General features: G+C 41.2%; 1 protein-coding gene across 1 annotated transcript in view; it reads left to right on the plus strand.

Moving 5' to 3' along the window:
* The window catches only part of GPC4 (glypican 4), a 111,708-nt gene that overhangs the window by 59,634 nt on the left and 30,756 nt on the right, over positions 1-21,318 (plus strand). Inside the window, exon 3 of the mRNA XM_075835950.1 lies at positions 13,461-13,852. Within this exon, the coding sequence (XP_075692065.1) occupies positions 13,461-13,852 (392 nt within the window). The remainder of the gene's footprint in view (positions 1-13,460; positions 13,853-21,318) is intronic.

Below are 21,318 nucleotides of genomic sequence, written 5' to 3' on the forward strand. Positions count from 1 at the left end.
AAGCCTTCCAGACAGGGAGGTCTGATAACAATACATTGCGACTTTACAATATTGCAAAAGCACATGCTTACTGATTCTTATGAAAGTTCTTTGCTTAGGAGGAGGAGCATGACTTTTCTGTCTCTGAAGGGTGCCTCTATTTCCGTGATCTATAGGGGCATCTTAATGTTGGCACACTGAGCACCTTGGTAGCTTGCTCTGAGGAACATTTAAACCCTATTCACACGACAGGGATTCCCGGCCTCAGTAAGAACAATAGACTGGGCCAAATGGGGCTATTCACACAGTAAATTTTTTGACGGCTCTGTAAACCGGGCCATCAAAAAATGGAGCATGCCCTATTTTCGGCCGTTCTCCTGGCCGCACGGCTCCCATAGAAGCCGTGCTTTACATGTCCCCACAGACTGTCACTCGGATGTGATCTGAGTGACGGCTGTGCTTTCTGACGCTCGTTCGCTCTCCTTCTCATAGTGCGAAGTGCATGTGAGGAGGAGGGTATTTTTTTTTTGCTCCCTGTAGGAGCGCAATCTTCGGCCACAGCGTTGCCAAAGCTGTGGCCGGCAATTCCACTCCAAGAGAAGTCCCTAACTTCACTGTCTATATATGGACAGTCACTTCAGGGACTTCTCCTGGCACGGTGCTCTACTCCTGAAACGGAAATCCCTGGCGCTGTGGCCGGTGTTTCCGCTCCAGGAGAAGTCCCTGACTTCACTCTCACTCTCCATATATGGACATTGAAGTTAGATTTCTACTGGAACTGTCCCTTACAATGGCGCTATCTACAGGAAGGTAGGGTGGTGCTATCTATGGGGGGGGGGTGTAAAAGGGGTGTAAAAGGGGGAAGTGGGGCATTACCTACAAGGGGGGTGTGTGTAGCATTACCTCCGGGGGGGGCTGTGTGGCATTACCTATGGGGGGGGCTGCGTGGCACTACCCACAAGGGGGGGGGGCTGCGTGGCACTACCCACAAGGGGGGGGGCTTCGTGGCACTACCCACAAGGGGACGGGCTGCGTGGCACTACCCACAAGGGGACGGGGCTGCGTGGCACTACCCACAAGGGGAGGGGGCTGCGTGGCACTACCCACAAGGGGACAGGGCTGCGTGGCACTACCCACAAGGGGACAGGGCTGCGTGGCACTACCCACAAGGGGACAGGGCTGCGTGGCACTACCCACAAGGGGACAGGGCTGCGTGGCACTACCCACAAGGGGACAGGGCTGCGTGGCACTACCCACAAGGGGACAGGGCTGCGTGGCACTACCCACAAGGGGACAGGGCTGCGTGGCACTACAGAGGGCAATGTGTGGCAAAAAATTACACCCATTTTTTAAACGAACAGGGGAAAAAATCGGGTGAAAATCGTCCCGAAACGGCCTAGAAAAACTGACCAAAACAGCCGTTTTTATCGGCCGACACTCGGACCCTGTCATGTGAATTGAATAGAGCCTTAGGCCTATAATGAGGCCCTGCGCACAGCATAATGCCCAGCAATTTATTGCAAATTACTTCTCCCTTTCATGCCAAGAACGCTAGCCCTTTTCGGTGTTTAGAGATCACTTGGCTCCGGCTCGACAAGAAATATAGCTTGCTTACCAGAAAAGTCTGCCCTCTGGGTTTTTCTAGTGGCTGGTACATCAAATGCCTATACCTTCCATCACTAAAGGTGTCAGTGTTTGCATTCCAAGTAGCCTTAATTAAGATGTTTCTGTTTTGATACCTGTTAGATAAAGAGTTCTGTCCTAAGGCCCTATTCACACGACAGGGTTTCCTGGCCATGTGACGGCCGTTCACAAAACGGCTGGCACACGACCGCAGTAGGAAAAATAGATCCCAAATGGGGCTATTCACACGGCCGATTTTTTTTGGACGGACCGGGAAGCCCAGCCGTCAAAAAATTGGACATGCCCTGTTTTCCGCCGTTCTCTCGGCCGCCCGGCTCCCATAGAAATGTGTTCCGAGTGACGGCAGTGTCTTCCAGCGCTCGCTCTCCTCCTCCTCACAGTGCGAAGTACATGGGAGGAGGGTATTTTTTTGTTCACCGTAGGAGCGGAATCCCCAATCCCTGGCCTGTGTGGCATTGCCTACGGGGGGGCCTGTGTGGCATTGCCTACGGGGGGGCCTGTGTGGCATTGCCTACGGGGGGGCCTGTGTGGCATTGCCTACGGGGGGGCCTGTGTGGCATTGCCTACGGGGGGGCTTGTGTGGCATTGCCTACGGGGGGGCCTGTGTGGCATTGCCTACGGGGGGGCCTGTGTGGCATTGCCTACGGGGGGTGGCCTGTGTGGCATTGCCTACGGGGGGGCACACGGCCCCCTTGCAGCTAGTGCCGCACACGGCCCCGTTGCATCTAGTGCCGCCCCCTAACTTCCTATAGGGGACTGCTCAAGGAGAAGTCCCTGACTTCCCTGTCCATAGATGGGCAACGCTGATGTGAACATGCCTTAATACTGATCACATCTAAGTTCATTAACTTAGATGTGATATTAGTTGGATCCTGTGTGTCTGAGACACACAGAACTAGCTTTCAGCCGAGCAGTCAGTCCAGCTGACCTGACGGAATCGGCTGTGACGGGAATAAACCGCATCTATGTATACAGGATATATAGAAGCTGACCTCTTCCCGACATCTGCCATATATATACGATGCACGTCAGGTGGGGGAACATGAAGCGGGCTCATGTCCATAGAACGAGTGTGTCGGCTGTGTTACAGCCAACACTTCAGGTTAAAGAGCGCAATCCTGCACGTTTAACTCGGTTAAACGCAATGGTCACTATTTAAACTACTAGAAACGGGGGTGACCCCCTGTAACGTTGCAACGGCCACCTGCTACGCAATTGCAAGGTGCTGTTGGTTGGCATGGCAGCCTGAGGGCCTGATGAAGGTCCCCAGATCTGTCATCTTCATACTATGAAGGAGTGTGTCTGTATCACAATATATTGCCATACATTAGTGTTGGTGGTTCAAGTCCCCAAAGGGGACAAAAAAAAAAGTTTAAAAAAACACTTATTTTTTTTTTTAAATACATTTTACAAAAAAAAATTGTATTCAAAAATAAAAAATTAACATAACTGGTATCACCGTGTCGGTAAAAGTCTGAACTACTACAATATGTAATTTAGGCCGCACGGAGAACGGCGTAAAAAATTTAAACCGCCAGAATCTCTTTTTTTGATTACTTTACCTCCTACAAAAAAATTGAATAAAAAGTGATCAAAAAGTCTCATGTACCCAAAATGGTATCATTTGAAACTACAGCTCGCCCCACAAAAAATAAGCCCCCATGCCGCTCAATAGATGGAAAAATATAAGAAAGTTATGGCTCTCAGAATATGGCGACAAAACTCAAATTTTATTTTTAACAATCGTTTTTTCCTTGTAAAAGTAGAACAAAAAACGATATAAATTTGCTATCACCGTATTTGTATTGACCCGAAGAATAAAGTCAACATGCCGTTTTTACTGCACAGTAGACACCATAAAAACAAAACCCCCCCAAAAAAATGTAAATTTTATTTTTTTTCTTCCACCCCACAAATATTTATTTTCCAGTTTCCCACTACATTATACGGTACAAAATGGTGCCGTGAAAATCTCCAACTCGTCCTGCAAATAAAAAGCCCTCATATGGTAATATTGATGGAAAAATAAAAAAATGTATGGCTTTTGGAACGTTGGGAGAAAAAAAAAACCCACGAAAAAACTAGTAAAAATCCAGAAAATGGCTGCGGCGGAAAAGAGTTAAAACGGGGGGGGGGGGGGGGGAGCGAATTAGTCCATTGAAAAATCACCTAAGATATTGTTTGAACTCCTTTTATAAAATAGAAATTAAAAAAAGGTGTGCATAGCTTTTAGGCTATATGAAAACTTGAGTTGAATATTGCCTGGTTCCGTTGCTAGTTGAATATACCTTAAATTGGTTGTCTACTTTACACAATTCCTTTTCGCTAGCACGGTCCTTCGATGGTAAACTATTCGCATGGTGTCACGCTGTTGGACCCCTACCAGTCAGCCATAATCTATGAAGGAACCTGGTGGAAAATTTAAAATTAAGAATTCAACAGTTTCTCCAGAGCAAGTGACACTCTTCGTAGCAGTTCTTCACTCGGACTAATAGATTAGGGTCCTGAACAAGAAGCCCCCTCCTCTATTTACTCATAATTCACTGAAAGGGTATTTGTAAAAGGATCGCTTTAAAAAGACAACCCCTTAACTTGTGTTTTTTCATGTTTATAATGGGTAACCGTATCTAGTGCGCACACTTCATAATGTACTGTCGCTTTTTATGGAATTCTGTTTTTCCTTTTGATTTTCTGCACCAACCACTTCAGGAAATGTAATAAAACATTAATTGTAATTTATTTTTAATGCAGCATGTTTAATTGACATACTTGGCGTATCATCAGAAAACCCTTGACTGAACACTAATAAATCAAATTAATTTAGTGGATCCCAAAATATTGTACTGTTGAATCGCTATAGATTTTTAATGGTTTAGTCTACATATGTGTGCATTAGTGGTTTGCTAGATTCACGCAGGACGGAAATGCCAGAGATTTTCTGCATGGATTACAGCCCCAGCCTTGTGAATAAGATTTGAACAAATCTCATTCACATGCTGCGGAAAGTTTTTGGGACGAAAATCGGAGAATGCTGTGGAAATCCGCAGCATGCTCATTGGATTTCGGTTAGGCACTGCAGATTGTTAAAGGGGTGAAATCCGCCGCAAAATCCACAAGTAGCATGCGGATACGCTGCAGAGAATCGTGAGCTTTTCTGGCCTGTGGGAATTAAGCCGTAGGCAATGTTCACACGTTGGCCAATTTGGTGCGTAAAATCTGTATAAAAACCACAGATAAATGCAGGTAAATTCCGCACATAATATTGTGGGTTTCTTTTGTATGCGTTTTTATTTGCAGATTTTACATTTTGATGTGGGAACAGGTGCAGATTATCTGCTGTGGATTTTGGAGGATTTTTTTTAAAATAAACTTTTTAGATACAATTCTAAGACGGAAATGCGAGAGAGATTGACATGTTGCAGAATTGAGAATCCACAACACAGGTTAAATTACATGCAGAAAAATTTTGCAACATGTAGAGGAGATTACTTAAAATTCCTTTATTTTTCTAGCACTGGATAACACTAGGGAAAATCGGCACCGTAGTATGTTGCTTAAATGTGTTTTTTTATCCCGTTTCTACTGCCTTTTTTTTTTTTTTTTTATTAGGTTCCAAATCTGTCAGAGGTCTAGTAGCCCCAAGCTTCCTTTATATGAAGGGCTTATTTTCTTTTTTTTTTTTTTTTTACTTCTAGACGTCTGGTGTAGCAATTGAGCTTTTCATGTGCGGCCTGCTGACCTTTCCCCCTCTGCCACCAAATCTTAAGTGCCCTTAATTGCTATTTAACCAAATCAAATTCAGCTTCCAACCAAAGAGCATTTATTTTAGGATAGGGCTACATCTAGACTTTCAGTCGCTGATTACAAAAATCGCTCTGAAATCGCTGTCTACATATGGCTTAGTAGGTAATTTTGTAGTAGTAGGTACTTTTTTCATCCATAGAGTAACCTGAAAATTACTTGGAGATTTCCTGCAAACTGCTCGTTACAGTTTGGATTACACTATGGGTCGAAGGCCCCCTGAAAATCAGTGCCATTCTTCTGAATGGGGTTATTTCTGCAGCAAGCTCAAAATCTGCCGTGTGTACTGTGACACATGCCCTTTTGATGCAGTTTTTTTATTCTGTTTTTTTTTAAGCCACAACCAGTAGAGTATATAAAAAAAAAAAAAAAAAAGATATATATTTTTTTTTTCTATGTACTTTCTCTCTTTACTATCCACACGTAGCATTGACTTAAAGGGAATGTGTCACTAGAAAAATGTTTTAGTTTTTTTTAGTTAAACTGTTAGTATATAAATGATAACACATTGTTCTAATTTTTTTTACCTTTTTTCACAAGTCAGGAAATATTATTATAAATTAGATTCTAATTTATAACATTTCCATGTGCTGGTCACTAGAGGGAGCAATTCCAAAAATTGCAGCATTGGCATGTGGTAGTGCAACCTCATTGCTTTATGCTGCAAAATTGGAGAAGGCACATTCGCTCTAGTGTCCTCAAACAATCCCCCCTCCTTTATCCTGGCTAGTGCCCGGAGAAAGGAGGGGGTTGAATGTTCAAACCTCCTACACTGTGTGTCGCCATTTTTTTGAGCGAATGCACAGTTTTAGGAGGATTAGATACAGTGGTAATCAGACAGTATAACACGAATATATACACACATCACCTACACAAACATAACTTATCTGCTCCTGCTGCTGCCTCCACTCCTAGTCCTTGCTTCTGAATATATGGACGGAAGCCGCGACCGGAAGTAGTTATTTTACTGTCCGGCCGCAGCTTCCGGTCCACGTGAAAATATATATATAAAATTCCCATCAAAACTGCATAGGTGAACCCATTTTAAGGCCTCCATCACACACAGAATTTTTCTAGCAAAACTGCATCAAAAAGTGCTTAAAAAAATGCTAAGGTTATTTAAATGTGACCTACGTTTTCTATGGCGTCTGTAGCGGTGTTTTTTTTTCTGGCGGTTTTAAAAGTCCTATAGCGAAGCCTATGTAAAAAAACGCCATTGATCACAAAATTGCCACATACTAAAACGAAGTTGTATGTAATGTTTTTTATATTTTACTATAGACTGTAATATAACATCTGGCTGCGCTAAAAACACTATTGAAAATGCACAAAAACTTATCAAAATGATGTGTAATGACCAGCCTTAGGCCTCATGCACACGACCGTATTTTTTCCCACCCGTAAATACTGGCGTAAATACGGGTCCGGTGTCACACGTATTCCACCCGTTTTGCACCAGTATTTACGAACCCGTGCTCGTAAATATGGGTCCGGTGTCACACGTATTCCACCCGTATTTACGAGCACGTTTTTGGCGGCAAAATAGCACTGCACTAATCGGCAGCCCCTTCTCTCTATCAGTGCAGGATAGAGAGAAGGGACAGCCCTTTCTGTAATAAAAGTTAAAGAAATTCATACTTACCCGGCCGTTGTCTTGGTGACGCGTCCCTCTCTTCACATCCAGCCCGACATCCCTGGATGACGCGGCAGTCCATGTGACCGCTGCAGCGATCACATGGCCTGAAACGTCATCCAGGACGTCGGGCCGGATGTCGAGAGGGACGCGTCACCAAGGCAACGGGCGGGAGACCGGACTGGAGGAAGCAGGAAGTTGCCGGTAAGTATGAACGTCTTTTATTTTTATTTTTTACAGGTTTATACTGATCGGTAGTCACTGTCCAGGGTGCTGAAAGAGTTACTGCCGATCAGTTAACTCTTTCAGCTCCCTGGACAGTGACTATTTACTGACGTCGCTTAGCAACGCTGCCGTAATGACGGGTGCACACATGTAGCCACCCGTTATTACGAGAGCTCCATAGACTTCTATGGACTGTCCGTGCCGTTATTACGGCCAGAAATAGGACATGTTCTATCTTTTTTAACGGAAAGGGCACCTTCCCGTGAGAAAACGGGAAGGCACCCGTCGCCAATAGAAGTCTATGAGCCCGTTATTACGGGTCGTGATTACGACCCGTAATAACGGGAGTTTTTACGGTCGTGTGCATGAGGCCTTAGGCGAACATGTTTTTACACACACACACACACACACACACACACACACGACCGTGGTTTACACGGACTGTGTGGGGGCCGCAATTTCGGACCACAAAAACTCAGGACGAGTCATTTTACAGTCCACTAATGAAGTCTGGCACCATTGAAATTAATGCACGTCTTTTGTGTGCAGTGTCAGTATCTGCGGATGAGACTCCACATGTGCAATGAGGCCTTAGGCTTAAATTCACACATAGCAGTTGAGGTACAGTTAAAAACTATATTAAAAACGCATCGGAAAAACTGTGTCTTTACTGCGTTTGGTGCACATGTTTTTTAAAATTTTGTTCTTTTTATGTATTTTTTTTCAACCACACCTAAACCGTAGTTTCTACAAAAAATGTAGATGTAGCCCCAGCTTTGGGCTGGAATCACACATGCAGGTTTTTTGGCAATTTTGAGACTAAAAAAACCCCACCAACAACTGCCAGGAAAACGGCATGTGTAAATCCAGCCTAAAAATGGATTTGTCCTAATCATAGACCTCCAAAATCTGAACATGTCAGGGGAGTATAATGGACATCTGTGTAGATGTGACCTTGGCAGCTGGTGGGAGTTACTTCTAGAGGTATTGTACTGCGTGGGGAGGGGGTTATATGTACATATTTAGAGCACATTCGTATTCCAGAGTTACTACTGCATTCTGCGGCAATATTTAGATCACTATATACGACTCTACTGCGCAGTTATTTTAGAGTTTCTATTGATGTGTATGTGTTCACACTTTTATCTTACCTTTTTATACTTTTTTTTTTTTTTTCATACTCTTATGCCCCCTCCTGAAATCATACACAAGTTTATAAGCCGTACAAGTCTCATGGTTTTTTCTGTTCTGCAGTGTGGTTTGTAATCGGGATCTCACTCCCCCCTAGAGAGAAACTTTCAGCATACTGTGTATACAATGACTGACTCTCCCTGCCTTTCAGATATCAGCATACGCATGTGTTGCAGGTTGTATAACTGCAATATGAAACTGAAAACCCCCAATGCTGGTGTCTAGTTACCTTCTTCCCTTCAAGTTTTCCTTTAATCTGCCCAGTTCAAGCTGCTAGTCCATGTTTTATTGTGTAGCGCCAGCTGTGGGGTGGAGTGAAGTTCTCATACACCTTGTCTCTTGGGAAAGCCGGGGCAGCACACGCACACACATACACCCCAAAGAATTTAAATATGGATGCTACAATTTGTATTATGTCTGCTCGGACTTAAACTAGCAGCCACGCCTTGAAGGTATTAATTCAGGGAGTGCGTACATGTGTCTCCCTTAAACTGACCATACATTATGGATTTTGGATGTCAGTTTTCTGAATGACTTGTAGTTCATGGTTGCTCTGTGAAGGTTGCCGTGCTGGATGACCACTAAGTTAAAACGACAAATCAACAATTGTTATCTGCCTTGATCTGTGGCCTGGTCTGGGCTTCCATTGATTGGATGCAGATCTGTACTTTGGGATGAAACCGACAATGACCCAACAAGGCAGATCAACTTTTGTACAGTTATCGGTCTTCATTCACGCTCGTTCGTGTCACAAAAAGTCCCTGATGGTTTGCCAAAAATTGTCTAAATTCTCCATTTCAACCAACAAAAATCTTGTGTATGGTTACCTTTATTAGGCACCAAAACTGTCCATCACACAATCGATGTGTTAACTTTACATATGTTGAAGTTCATAAAATTAAAATGTAATATTATCTATATATCAGCATTTTTATACCTACAACATATCGGTCCCAAATTTGAGCTTAAGGAGGCTCTGTCACCAGATTATCAAATCCCTATCTCGTATTGCATGTGATAGGCGCTGCAATGTAGATAACAGTAATGTTTTGTTTTTTTAAAACGATCATTTTTGGCCAAGTTATGAGCAATTTTATATTTATGCAAATGAGCCTTTCTAATGGACAACTGGGCGTGTTTTCTCTTATTTCCAACTGGGCGTGTATTGTGTTTGTAACATCTGGGCGTGTTTACTTGTTTTACTAGCTGGGCATTGTGAATAGAAGTGTATAATGCTGACGAATCAGCATCATTCACTTCTCATCGTTACCACCCAGCTTCTGGCAGTGCACAGACACAGCGTGTTCTCGCGAGATCACGCTGTGACGTCACTTCCTCCTACAGGAACTTCATTGCGTCGGACGAGCGAGGACACGCTGTGCATTGCCAGAAGCTGGGTGGTAATGATGAGACGTGTATGATGCTGATTCGTCAGCATCATACACTTCTATTCACAATGCCCAGCTAGTAAAACAAGTAAACACGCCCAGATTTTACAAACACAATACACGCCCAGTTGGAAATAAGAGAAAACACGCCCAGTTGTCCATTAGGCTCATTTGCATAAATATAAAATTGCTCATAACTTGGCCAAAAATTATCGTTTTAAAAAAAACAAAAAACTTTACTGTTATCTACATTGCAGCGCCGATCACATGCAATAGGAGATAGCGATTTGATAATCTGGTGACACAGCCTCTTTAAAGCTTAATTTGCATGCCAGAGGTGTATTTTTATTCAGGACATCATTTTATAGCAAGCCTCGTGTTTATAAAGGCCATACACTGGAAGATACAGATCTAGCCCTAAGGACGTACAGCTTCCACAAGGGAACTTACTCTCACCCATCAAACTCCCCTGATCCTGGATGTCCTCTTTAAAGACCACCATTTCTGATTGTATAGCTTTACTACACCTACTTTTCTGGTAAAACAGGAAAAGTGCAGGATCCCTTTCTATCTGCTGTAAAGCACTAATGTCTGCCCATTGTTTATGCCATATGCTTCCTCCAAACCGCACAGTAGCCGATCAGTGAGGTTTCCAGGTTGTTGTAGATCTTGGTTGACCTCTCGCAGGTCATATGTGGACCTACAGCTCATCGATAGTGGTATAGAGCCTATGATCTAGGTACTTGCACCCCCATGGGATACATGCCCGGTCTCTATTAAACCTATTAAAAGCACAGTGGAACAGTGTATGATCATAGCCGTGGACGTTTTTTTATGTAAGTTGTTTGATTAGGGGGTACCTGGCTTAGAAATGTTGAGAAACGCTTGTATGTATATAGGACATCTGCCTCATAAAGGGCATTATAATAGAGTTAAGTTTAGAAGACGACTTGTATGGTTTCCTAGTTTCTGGAGATGTCTTACAGCCTTAGACTATTGAAAAGCATGGAAAGGACACGTAGTCATGTAGTCTCTTATGATGTGAATCCTGATTTAGTTCGAGTGTGCATGTCTATTTCAATGGGGAGAGTGGTAGAAGCCACTGCCAGACGCCTCTGGTAGGTAGAGGCTCTTCCCCAGCATGAACATATCCAACGTGCTCAGTTCTTCTTACTACTGGCAGGTCATTGATGGGCAGTCCGGAGACCACTGTACACATTACATCATTCACTGATACTGACCAAAGCTGAGGGTATGGCCGACTTTGCCACTATATATATATAAATTAGGGCTGGGCAATTATGTCCTAAATCAAAATCGCGATTAATCGAACATGAAACCTTGATTACGATTATTTAGTCCACGCCCCCTTTTTGCATGCTACGCCATTGAATTAATATTTATCCCCTGAGCCTGCTGTATATCATCTACACCCTGACACTGCCCCCATACCGTATATTGCCCCCATGGTGCTACCCACACAGTATAATGCCCCATAGTTGCCTCCACACCGTATAATGTCCCCAGAACTGCCTCTACATAGTATAATGCCCCCATAACTGACTTCCACACAGTATAATGCCCCCAATAGTGCCTGATAAAAATAATTATATACATACTCTCCTAACCCTGCTTCTTAGGGTCCCCTGCTCTACCATTGGATTCAACTGTATCTGCGTCCTGAAGGTGCAGATACCGTTTAAACCAGGAGAAAATAATTTATAAAACCGAAATTCCCAAGATGACGTTGATTGATTGTGCTGAATTTCGATTTAGATTATTTTTTGATTAATTGCCCAGCCCTAATAAATGAAAAAAATAAATATATCTATATATAATATTAATATCTATCTATTCAGAAGACAGGCAGCACTCCACACATTTATCCGGTAAAAATAATTTTATTCCCCTATAATACATATATATTATTTTGTAACTTTATTTTCCGACAATAATGTATTGTAGCATTGTAAGTTTTTTATTTATGTCCCGAGAGTGCAGAAAGGTATGATTTGTCTGTCTTGAGTACTTTGTGTGACAGTCATACATTGAACTTGTGTTGATGTAGTGATTTAATGAGTGTAGTGTATTTGTCGTGCTGCTATAAAACATGTTTATACAGCACGGCTAAATAGAAAAGTAATCCTGTGTGTTTGTGTGTAGGACTTTGTTCAACTGACTTACAGCAGAGGTGTTAATTTATGGAACTATAAAGTCCAGACGGAGAAAAACCTACATCTTTTTCTCTTTTCAAACAAAGCAGTGGAACTTCTAGCTTGTTTTCGTGCCTTTTCTTTATGACACTGACAATATATATAGTAGTGGTAACTATATCACAGAATATTAGATTTGTAGAACACTTACTATTTTTTATATTTGTATTGCTGTGTTGATTTTTTATAATATAATTTTATGCTTTTGCGGTCTTGTTTGTTGTTTTTTTTTTTGTTTAATTACCTGCGCACATTGAGGTGTACAATGAAGGACTTCAGTGCTCTTCAATTTATCGTCTACTTTTATTTTTAAAAGTCCTATTTGCAAAGCATAGGATGTGGCCTGATGCATCGCCCACTGTTCATACTTGGGATGTAGATTTCTCCTAGATCTGTATTCAGGAATTCAATTTCCGAAACCACAATGGTCTTCTCAGTGAAAATAAAAGCCCTTTCAGCGGTTTGTCTTCCAAGATGCACCCTCCACCCTTTCACATTTGACAGGGCAAAGGTGGTAGTACAAAATTACATACATGTATGATAGAAATATTTTTGTCAAGCCACACAGCCCTGTATTTAATGGTTAGCCAGGAAGGATGTGGCTGGTATAAATAATTTCCAGATTATTAAGTTATTCGTTGCCACACAAATTCTAGACATTCAATAAGAAACCCCAAATTCCTCATTCAGACAGGAAATACTGCTCATTATTGGGACTTGATTTTATTGGAGCTTCGTGTGTGTGTGTGTTTGTTTTTTTTTAGATTGTGTTACGTTTATATAGACAGGGATATAAATGATGATTTACTTGAATGGGCATGCACATTTTATCAGAGTTTTCTAGTTTTTACAAATAAGTTTATTGTATAGTGAAGTTATACATTTTTCTAATATACGTTATCAATTCTTCATCATTTTCAAGAGCTCTACTTGCTGTCAGTGAATAGAAACCTTAATTGTTTGCTTCCAGTGCTTTAGGTTGTGCCTGCCTAATCAAATTCTGTACAGTGCTCGGTTCACATTGGCATCTTTGCCTGTTCATTAGGCTTTTGATGGCACCAATGGCGTAGACCTTGCCGTCAAAAATACTGGATCACTCTAAAAAGCCTGACTATTTTAAAAGGCAATGAGGATTCCTAGTGTTTGCAAGCAGATACAGCCTAGCTGTCATGGGTACTTTATAAAGAGAAGTAATGATACTAATGTGAACAGAGCCTTAATGGCACATATCTTAGGGTGCGCATTCTACTTGCTGGCAGGGTACTGCTTTTATTTGCCTTGGGTCATCACAATTTATTCTTGTGCAAGTAAAAACAAAGCATTGTCTGACTATGTACGAGTCTCTTCTTCTCCATTCTCATTTTCTATACTTTTTTGTTTTCCTAGAATTTTTTAAAGAACTTCTGAAGAATGCAGAACGATCACTGAATGACATGTTTGTGAGGACTTATGGACGGTTGTACATGCAGAATTCAGAACTTTTTAAAGACTTCTTTATGGAGCTGAGAAAATACTACGTCAGCGGGAATGTCAACTTGGAAGAAATGCTCAATGACTTCTGGGCTCGGCTGCTGGAGCGCATGTTCCCGCTGTTAAACCCAAATTTTCACTTCACTGATGAGTATCTGGAGTGTGTGAGCAAGTACATTGACCAGCTTAAACCGTTTGGAGATTTACCACGTAAACTTAAGCTTCAAGTTACCCGTGCCTTTGTGGCAGCCCGCACCTTTGCACAAGGCCTAGCTATGGCCAGAGATGTCATCAACAAAGTGTCCATGGTAAGAGAATTTACTTTTCAGCTGTGGCCGTCTTTTGATACCCTTGGCATTCATTTCATGTGTCTGTAAAGGACTTTTTATCGTGACCGTCTGAATGCTGCTCTGTGCTCAAATTGTCAGGTTAATTAAATTGGCCTGGCACGAAGACCACACACATTTACCACCTGTATATATGCCAGTTTCAAGAAAAGGGGAACTTTATGCCCGTAGGCAGGTTCCGTCCTGTTTAATACTGATGGGTTCTTATAAGACTTGGCAGCAAAACCATTAGCACTTTATTTTTTTCCTCGCAGCTCATAGCTTAAACTATTTTATTCATATAGGTTATGCAATGGAACCGAGGAGGCATAATGGCCTGCTTCTTATAGGTAACATCTATAGATTGGGGGAGGGACCATAGGCACAAACCATGTATGGCCTTATTAAACGGTAGCTGTCACTTGTTTATATAGTGCCAATATATCCAGTATTGCTGTATTGAGAATCCACTGCCATGAGTCCCTGTCCCCAGTGGACGGGTCCGTTTTATTTCCCTACTATAGGCACAAAAGCGCACCCCTTCCCATATACACTAGAGATGCTATCGTAGGATCCCAATAAGGTTATCGCTATGCTTTTTGAATTTTGTATGCATTACCTTTGGAGATATGGATTGTTTAAGGGCCCAAAGCTGGTCATACACACTTGATGGGACCCAACTGAGATGGTAAATTTGACCGATTTTATAAATATATAACCATGCAAAAATGATTAGCTCCAAATATGAACATCCAGCGGACTACAGACTACCAAGGTACCCAACACAGCGCGTCATTCTAACCGCACCTCAACCGCAGCGTGTGAATGGAACCTTCATCAGAATGGAATTGAACATCTAAGCCAACCGTTATCTCCTATATTTGGGCTAACTATTGTTTCGTTTGACCACAGGGACATGGCTGGTCAAAAACCGAAAAGAAAAAAAATAAGTTCTGACATATTTACCTTACTGTTACTAGTAGCCTGAGCATGTTCATCTCTATATGTTCAGGCCCAGGATAGACGATGATATTGCATACATGTTCTTTCTTGAAAACTGAGGTTTTGTTCCTTTTCACTTGCAGTAGATCATATAAATCTTGAAGTTGCCCAAGGCCAGGATCACACAGAGTTTTAATGCGTTTTTTGGCTCAGTTTTTTTTCAGCTAAAGCCAGATGTAGATCCAAACGGAAGGAAGAGCATAAAGAAAAGACTGATACGTCTCCTTTATTTTGTGCCCACTTTTGTGTTTGGCTCAAACAGCATCGAAACTGTGTGTGTGATCCTGGCCTAGATTTAGTTAACTCCTATGCAGCATGACCATAACCTGCATTCTTCACACTCCAATGGAAGTCAAAGAAAATCTAAGTGTATGTTCACACACTAAACAAAAAACGGCTGTAAAATACGGAGCTGTTTCAAGGGAAAACAGCCTCTTATTTTCAGCAGTTTTTTAAGCATGCTGCGTCGTTGGATGCATTTTTTAACGCCGTTTTCTGAGCGGTTTTTCTATTGACCCAATGAAAAACTGCTCCAATAACCGCTCCAGAAGTGAAATGCACTTTTTTTTTTATTTTATTTTTTTCAAACGGACGCATAAAAGAGAACGACCCGTCGGAACGAAATGCAGTTTTTTCCCCATTGAAATCAATGGACAGATGTTTGGAGGCGTTCAGCTTCAGTATTTTCAGCCGTTTTTCGGCAGTGTGAACATACCCTTATAGGACAACTACAGCATGACATTTACATAGACATCTGTTACAATGCCTGGCATTAAAGGGTTATTGCATGTCAGAAATGGCATCTTAGCTTGGATAGTTGTGTACTGCTGTCTGAACTGGTTATGGCTTACATTTTTAGCAGCTCAGTCCCGGCTCTGATTTTAATATATTTTTATTCTTTTTTTAAAATTTCCAAAACTGCATGGTTCATGTTTTTATTATTGCACTTGAACATTGGAAATGAACCGCAGTTGGGCACTTGTGTACTGTAATTGTCTTATGATTCCTTTTGATTTATATGGCCCCCATAGACACCCACCTACGTCATCAGCGTTCTGAGGAACATGGACCGTACTTTGCTAATTAAACATTGCTGAAGTCTTGAAGAGATTCCAAGCCTGCTTGCCGCTTAAGGGCACATGTGCAGGATGTATCGGACTACAAAGATATTCTCTATTTCCGTCGTGTGCAGATGTTTTTTTTTTAATATAGCAGTAATGCAAACATTGAGCAATGCGGTATAATACTATAAGTTATAAACTGTTCCCTAGAAGAGTAGTACAGTAACATTTCTTCAGGGAAATCTTATAGGTCATAGGATTCACTTTGTCCATAGAAAACATAGCTTAAAAGGGTTTTCTTAGGGATACACATAGTTGGCCTATCGTTATGATAGACCTTCAATGTGTGATCACTGGGAGTCCAACCCTTGGGACCCTCATGGGTTATTGAAATGGAGTCCCTGCTCTCTCGGCATTAGTGTTTTTCCAGAAGACCCCTTTAACGTGGTTCTGTCAGGTCCCCTATGCGGGGATTCTGAGCTGGCAAATGTATAGTTTAAGTTTGCTTTATATCTGATGTGTTCCATGCAAATTTTTTGGCCGGACTCGTAGATTGTCAGGCCAACTATAATATTAACATGACACCAAAATACAGTATAAAATAATATAAAACAATATATTACCCAGCTCAACCGCTCCCATCCTATCCTACGATTAGATCCTAAAAGAGGAAATGTTGTTGGTTAGTATGATCAACTCTGGAAACAGGTTCTAAAATGAATGTTTTTATCTATGTAAGCGCAGTTGTAACGTGCCATTCATATTTGAATACCAAATATTTCTATGAATTTTTGGAACGTTTTTTAGTACTGAGTTTGTACTGCAGAACATCTGCTGAGTAAATTGATTTCAGCCCTCCCATTTGTCATTCTGAATGTTCCATAAATTGATGTTACATGAGTATATCGAGTATAGAGATTTGTATTTATAATGATATATTTTTAATATGAGTCTGCTGATCCTTAGAAGTTGAAAAAGGGTAGACTTCATGTCTGCTGTTGTCTTTGGAGACCGTTACCATGTATGTATAGGTCTGTAAATACTTTATTTAACATGCTCTTATTTCATGCAATGTCATTTTATTAAAATTTTCTCTACTTTTTATTAGTTCATATTGAGTTTCATGTTCATTTTAAAGGGGTTGTTTTACCTTAGACCAGTTCTTAATCTCGGAGGCAGTACTTACTAGTGCGGCGCCCCCTAGTTGCAGGTGAGATACACCTGGGGAGACCGTTTTGACAAGTTCTTATATGCTGCACAGGCTTTTCTATGGTTGCACCAATCTCTGGTTTAGCAACATAATGGACTTCTTTTGTGCTTTATTTTGTATGTGTGATATTGTTTTTACTGGCACTGAATTTTATCACTGGTTTAAGGATGCAAAGCAGTCATTGATGGAGACCTAGTAGATAGACAGTAATACAGTGAATGGGTGGACTACAGTATAGTGAGGAGTGACCTAATAACTATGTATAAATATATCAAGGGTCAATACAGAGATCTCTCATGAGCTATTTATATCCAGGATTGGAACTATAACAAGGGGGCATCCTCCACAACTTGGGGAAAGAAGGATTCTACACCAACATATGAGGATTCTTTACAGTAAGAGCAGTGAGACTATGGAACTCTGCCAGAGGAAGTTATGGTAAATTCCATGAAATAATTCTAAAGAGGCCTGGATGCCTTTCTTGACTTTTAATAATATTACAAATTATGGTTACCAGATTTCTGGAGATGGGTCGTTGATCCAAGGAACTTTTCCCTAAGATGAGGAAATCTGGTATTTGCCTCATGGAGTTTTGCCTTCCTCTGGATCAGCACTGCAGAGTAATAGGCTGAGCTGGATGGACGTATGTCTTTTCTTTTCTTGTCCTTACAAACTATGAAACCCCCGTCCTTCATAAACTTCTATCTGTACAACGAAAAAAGACACCGCTTTCAAAAAAGCGATGGTAAAAACAAAAAAGTTAGTATTTTTCACCCATAGACGAAACATTACATATGGATGACAGACTTTTTTTTTTTTTTAACAATGTTTAAAACCATGTTTCAATGATTGGATTGTGGAGCCACTTCTATTAGGATTATTTAGCAGGAGTGGATCTGCACACCAAGATCTTCTGGGATCAGACAGGAAACACTGATAAGGTTGAAGGGATTCTTGTCTTTATAACTTGTGATGGACTAACTTCTGTGCAATGTATTTGAGATGCCGAGACCAGATAGCAGTTGGTGGAACAAGCCATGTGTATGGCCATCCTAAGGGTATGTTCACACGCAAACTCAAAAACGTCTGAAAATACGGAACTGTTTTCAAGGGAAAACAGCTCCTGAATTTCAGAAGTTTTTTATTCAAGGTCGTGTTTTTAATGTCTGTTTTTGGAGCTGTTTTTCTATAGTCTGAAAAACGGCTCCAAAAAGTGACATGCACTTCTTTTTCGTGGGCGTACTGTTACGCAACCCTTTTTCAAAAGGCCGTGTAAAAAAACGGCCCGTCAGAACAGAACGCCATAATTCCCATTGAAGTCAATGGGCAGATGTTTGGAGGCGTTCTGCTTCCGATTTTTCGGCTGTTAACTGAAAATCAGTTCTATTCATCTGAACGTGGTAGTTTCTGCTGCAGGTGCATGGATTTCTGCAAATTTACATTCAGGTGTATATAAGTGATTTTCAATCACAGTAAATTCCTGCAACAATATATGGTGCCTGTGGCTGCACTCTTAAAGAGGCTCTGTCACCACATTATAAGTGCCCTATCTCCTATATAAGGAGATCGGTGCTATAATGTGGGTGACAGTAATGCTTTTAATTTGGATAAACTATCTATTTTAGACCACTTTATTAGCGATTTTTAGCTTTATGCTAATGAGTTTCTTAATGCCCAAGTGGGCGTGTTTTACTTTACACCAAGTGGGCGTTGTACAGAGGAGTACTGGACGTGATGTTTATTCAGAATCCTGACACTTCTGAATCTTTTCTGTGAGATTCCAGCAAGGCAAGCGTAATCTCGTGAAATTACGATGTAACCTGTCATTTCAAACGAGATTACGCTTGCCTTGCTGGAATCTCACAGAAAGATTCAGAAGTGTCAGGATTCTGAATAAACATCACGTCCAGGCTGGTAGTGATGTATATTCATTATCAGGACACTACAGTAATGTTAGTGTTTGTGTATGTGGCTGCACATAACTATATAACTATATCGCTAGTGCAGTGTAAATGAATGGAGCGAAGTGTATGACACTGATTGGTCAGCGTCATACACTCCTCTGTACAACACCCACTTGGTCTAAAGTAAAACACGCCCACTTCGGCATTAAGAAACTCATTAGCATAAAGCAAAAAATCGCTCCATAAAGTGGTTTAAAATAGTTTTTCTAAATAACAAGCATTACTGTCACCTACATTACAGCGCCGATCTCCTTATGTAAGAGATAGGGCACTTATAATGTGCTGACAGTCTCTTTAAAAAGGCTCTGTCACTAGTCTAGTAATGCTCCATCTCCTAACTAATTTAATAGGCGCTGTCACACTGATAATTCTAGTGAAAATTGTGTCCCAAAAAGTTAATTATCTTAAGAGTTATGAGCTTTTATCTAAATATGCAAATCGGCCTATACTAGAACAAGTGTGAGGTAACAGCAGCGATTCTCTTGAGGTGGAGCCTCCTCACAGCCTCTGATGCTGTCCTATCAGCATGAAGCTGCTTCACACAGTGTGAGAGACTGAGGCTGGAGGGAAGGGGGATCAATTCAAATAGCCACATCTCCTGCTGTGGACCACCAAGAACAGTGGTTCTCGTGGCATATGAAAGATGAGATTCTGTGTTGCTGTAGCTGTGAAGCAACCGGAGGTATCACCAGTTAAATATAGTCGGGGATGGAAGCTGTTTACAATATGATTATGCTGTCTTGCTGGGCTGGGAAGAGGAGAACTGTATGAGCTAATTGGGCAGCGCCATACAGAAAACATTACACCGCCCAGAGTCAAAAGAAAGAGTAACCAAATGAACAAATTTAGAAAATGCACACAACTTTGCGTATAATTAACGTTTTTGGAGAAAAATCACTGGTTATCAGCATCATAGCGCCTATTAGATTAGTTAGGAGATAGGGCATTAATAAACCAGTCACAGATCCTCTTTAAAGATGTTGTACAGAACTAGAAAAATGGCAGCTTTCTTCCAAAAACGGCAGCACACCTGTTGGTGTGACCTTAAATTGGTTGGATCTTAAATTGCAGCTCAGCTCCATTGACATGAAGGGGGCTGAGCTGCAATACAATACACAATCTGTGGACAGGTATGGCACTATTTCTAGAATAGAGCAGCCGTGTTTTTCTGATTCTGTACAACTCCTTTAGGCTTACTTTTCGCACACTTTTTGTGTGGCTTTTTTCGGCCCAAAAAAAACAAACCTTTTTTTTTTTTTTTTTTTTTTTTTTTTTGCTAATAGTGTTAACTACCGGCGTGGTTTTTATTTTTTTGATGTGTTCCACATTGTCACATTAACATTGTGATGCAATGATTCCTCTTTGCAAAACATTTGAGAAAATGGCATTAAACAAACTCACCACACATTGACACACAAAAACCTACAAGGGTCTGTGGGAAAAAACAGTCACTAAATGTTGAAAAAAATTCTACTGACCCCAAAAACACAAGACAAAATACATATAAAAAAAAAAAAGACACCTAAAAAAAAATGCCATGATTGAGGCATGTTTTACATTTACTGATTGACTTCATGCGAACATCTGTCCGCAGCATTTTTTTGCTACATAAAAAGTAGGGTTTTTCCGAAAGCCACTCTAATACCATCCATGTTTTATTTACCACCCTGGAGGCAGGATAACTGTCAAAAGCATGCTCTATTTTAATGTAAAATTGGCTTTTCGTACTATAAAACTAGATTGTTGGAAAACCAAGTCAACATAGGAGACCAAATTTTAACAGAATGTAGTAAATTTCTTTTGGGTGAATTAAATGCTCTTTGGATGAATCGGTCTACATCATCCATGTCACCCAGCAACTATAGTCTATGGCCTGATTTACTTTTATTAGGGTATATAATGGGCTCTCTTTAAGGGCTCATCCAGAATCGCATGTATTACGTTTGTGTGACGGCCGTTAAAACAGCGGCCGTCACACGGACTCATGTATTTTAATGGGGTCGTTCACACACCCCTCCATAGACTAGTCTATGGGGGACGCGTGATAACACATCCCGCACCGGTGCTCCTTGGAAATGAAATATGGCCGTACCTCACGTCCGAGGTTGGACACGTTCATGTGGATGTAGCCTTAATGAGTGAATATTGTACAACTTTTGAAATAGTTAAATTTTTTTTATTTTAGCATTTATTAAGTACATTTAAGTCCAC

Source organism: Rhinoderma darwinii, chromosome 8, assembly GCF_050947455.1.
Source record: "Rhinoderma darwinii isolate aRhiDar2 chromosome 8, aRhiDar2.hap1, whole genome shotgun sequence".
In the NCBI taxonomy this organism is placed as follows: domain Eukaryota; kingdom Metazoa; phylum Chordata; class Amphibia; order Anura; family Rhinodermatidae; genus Rhinoderma; species Rhinoderma darwinii.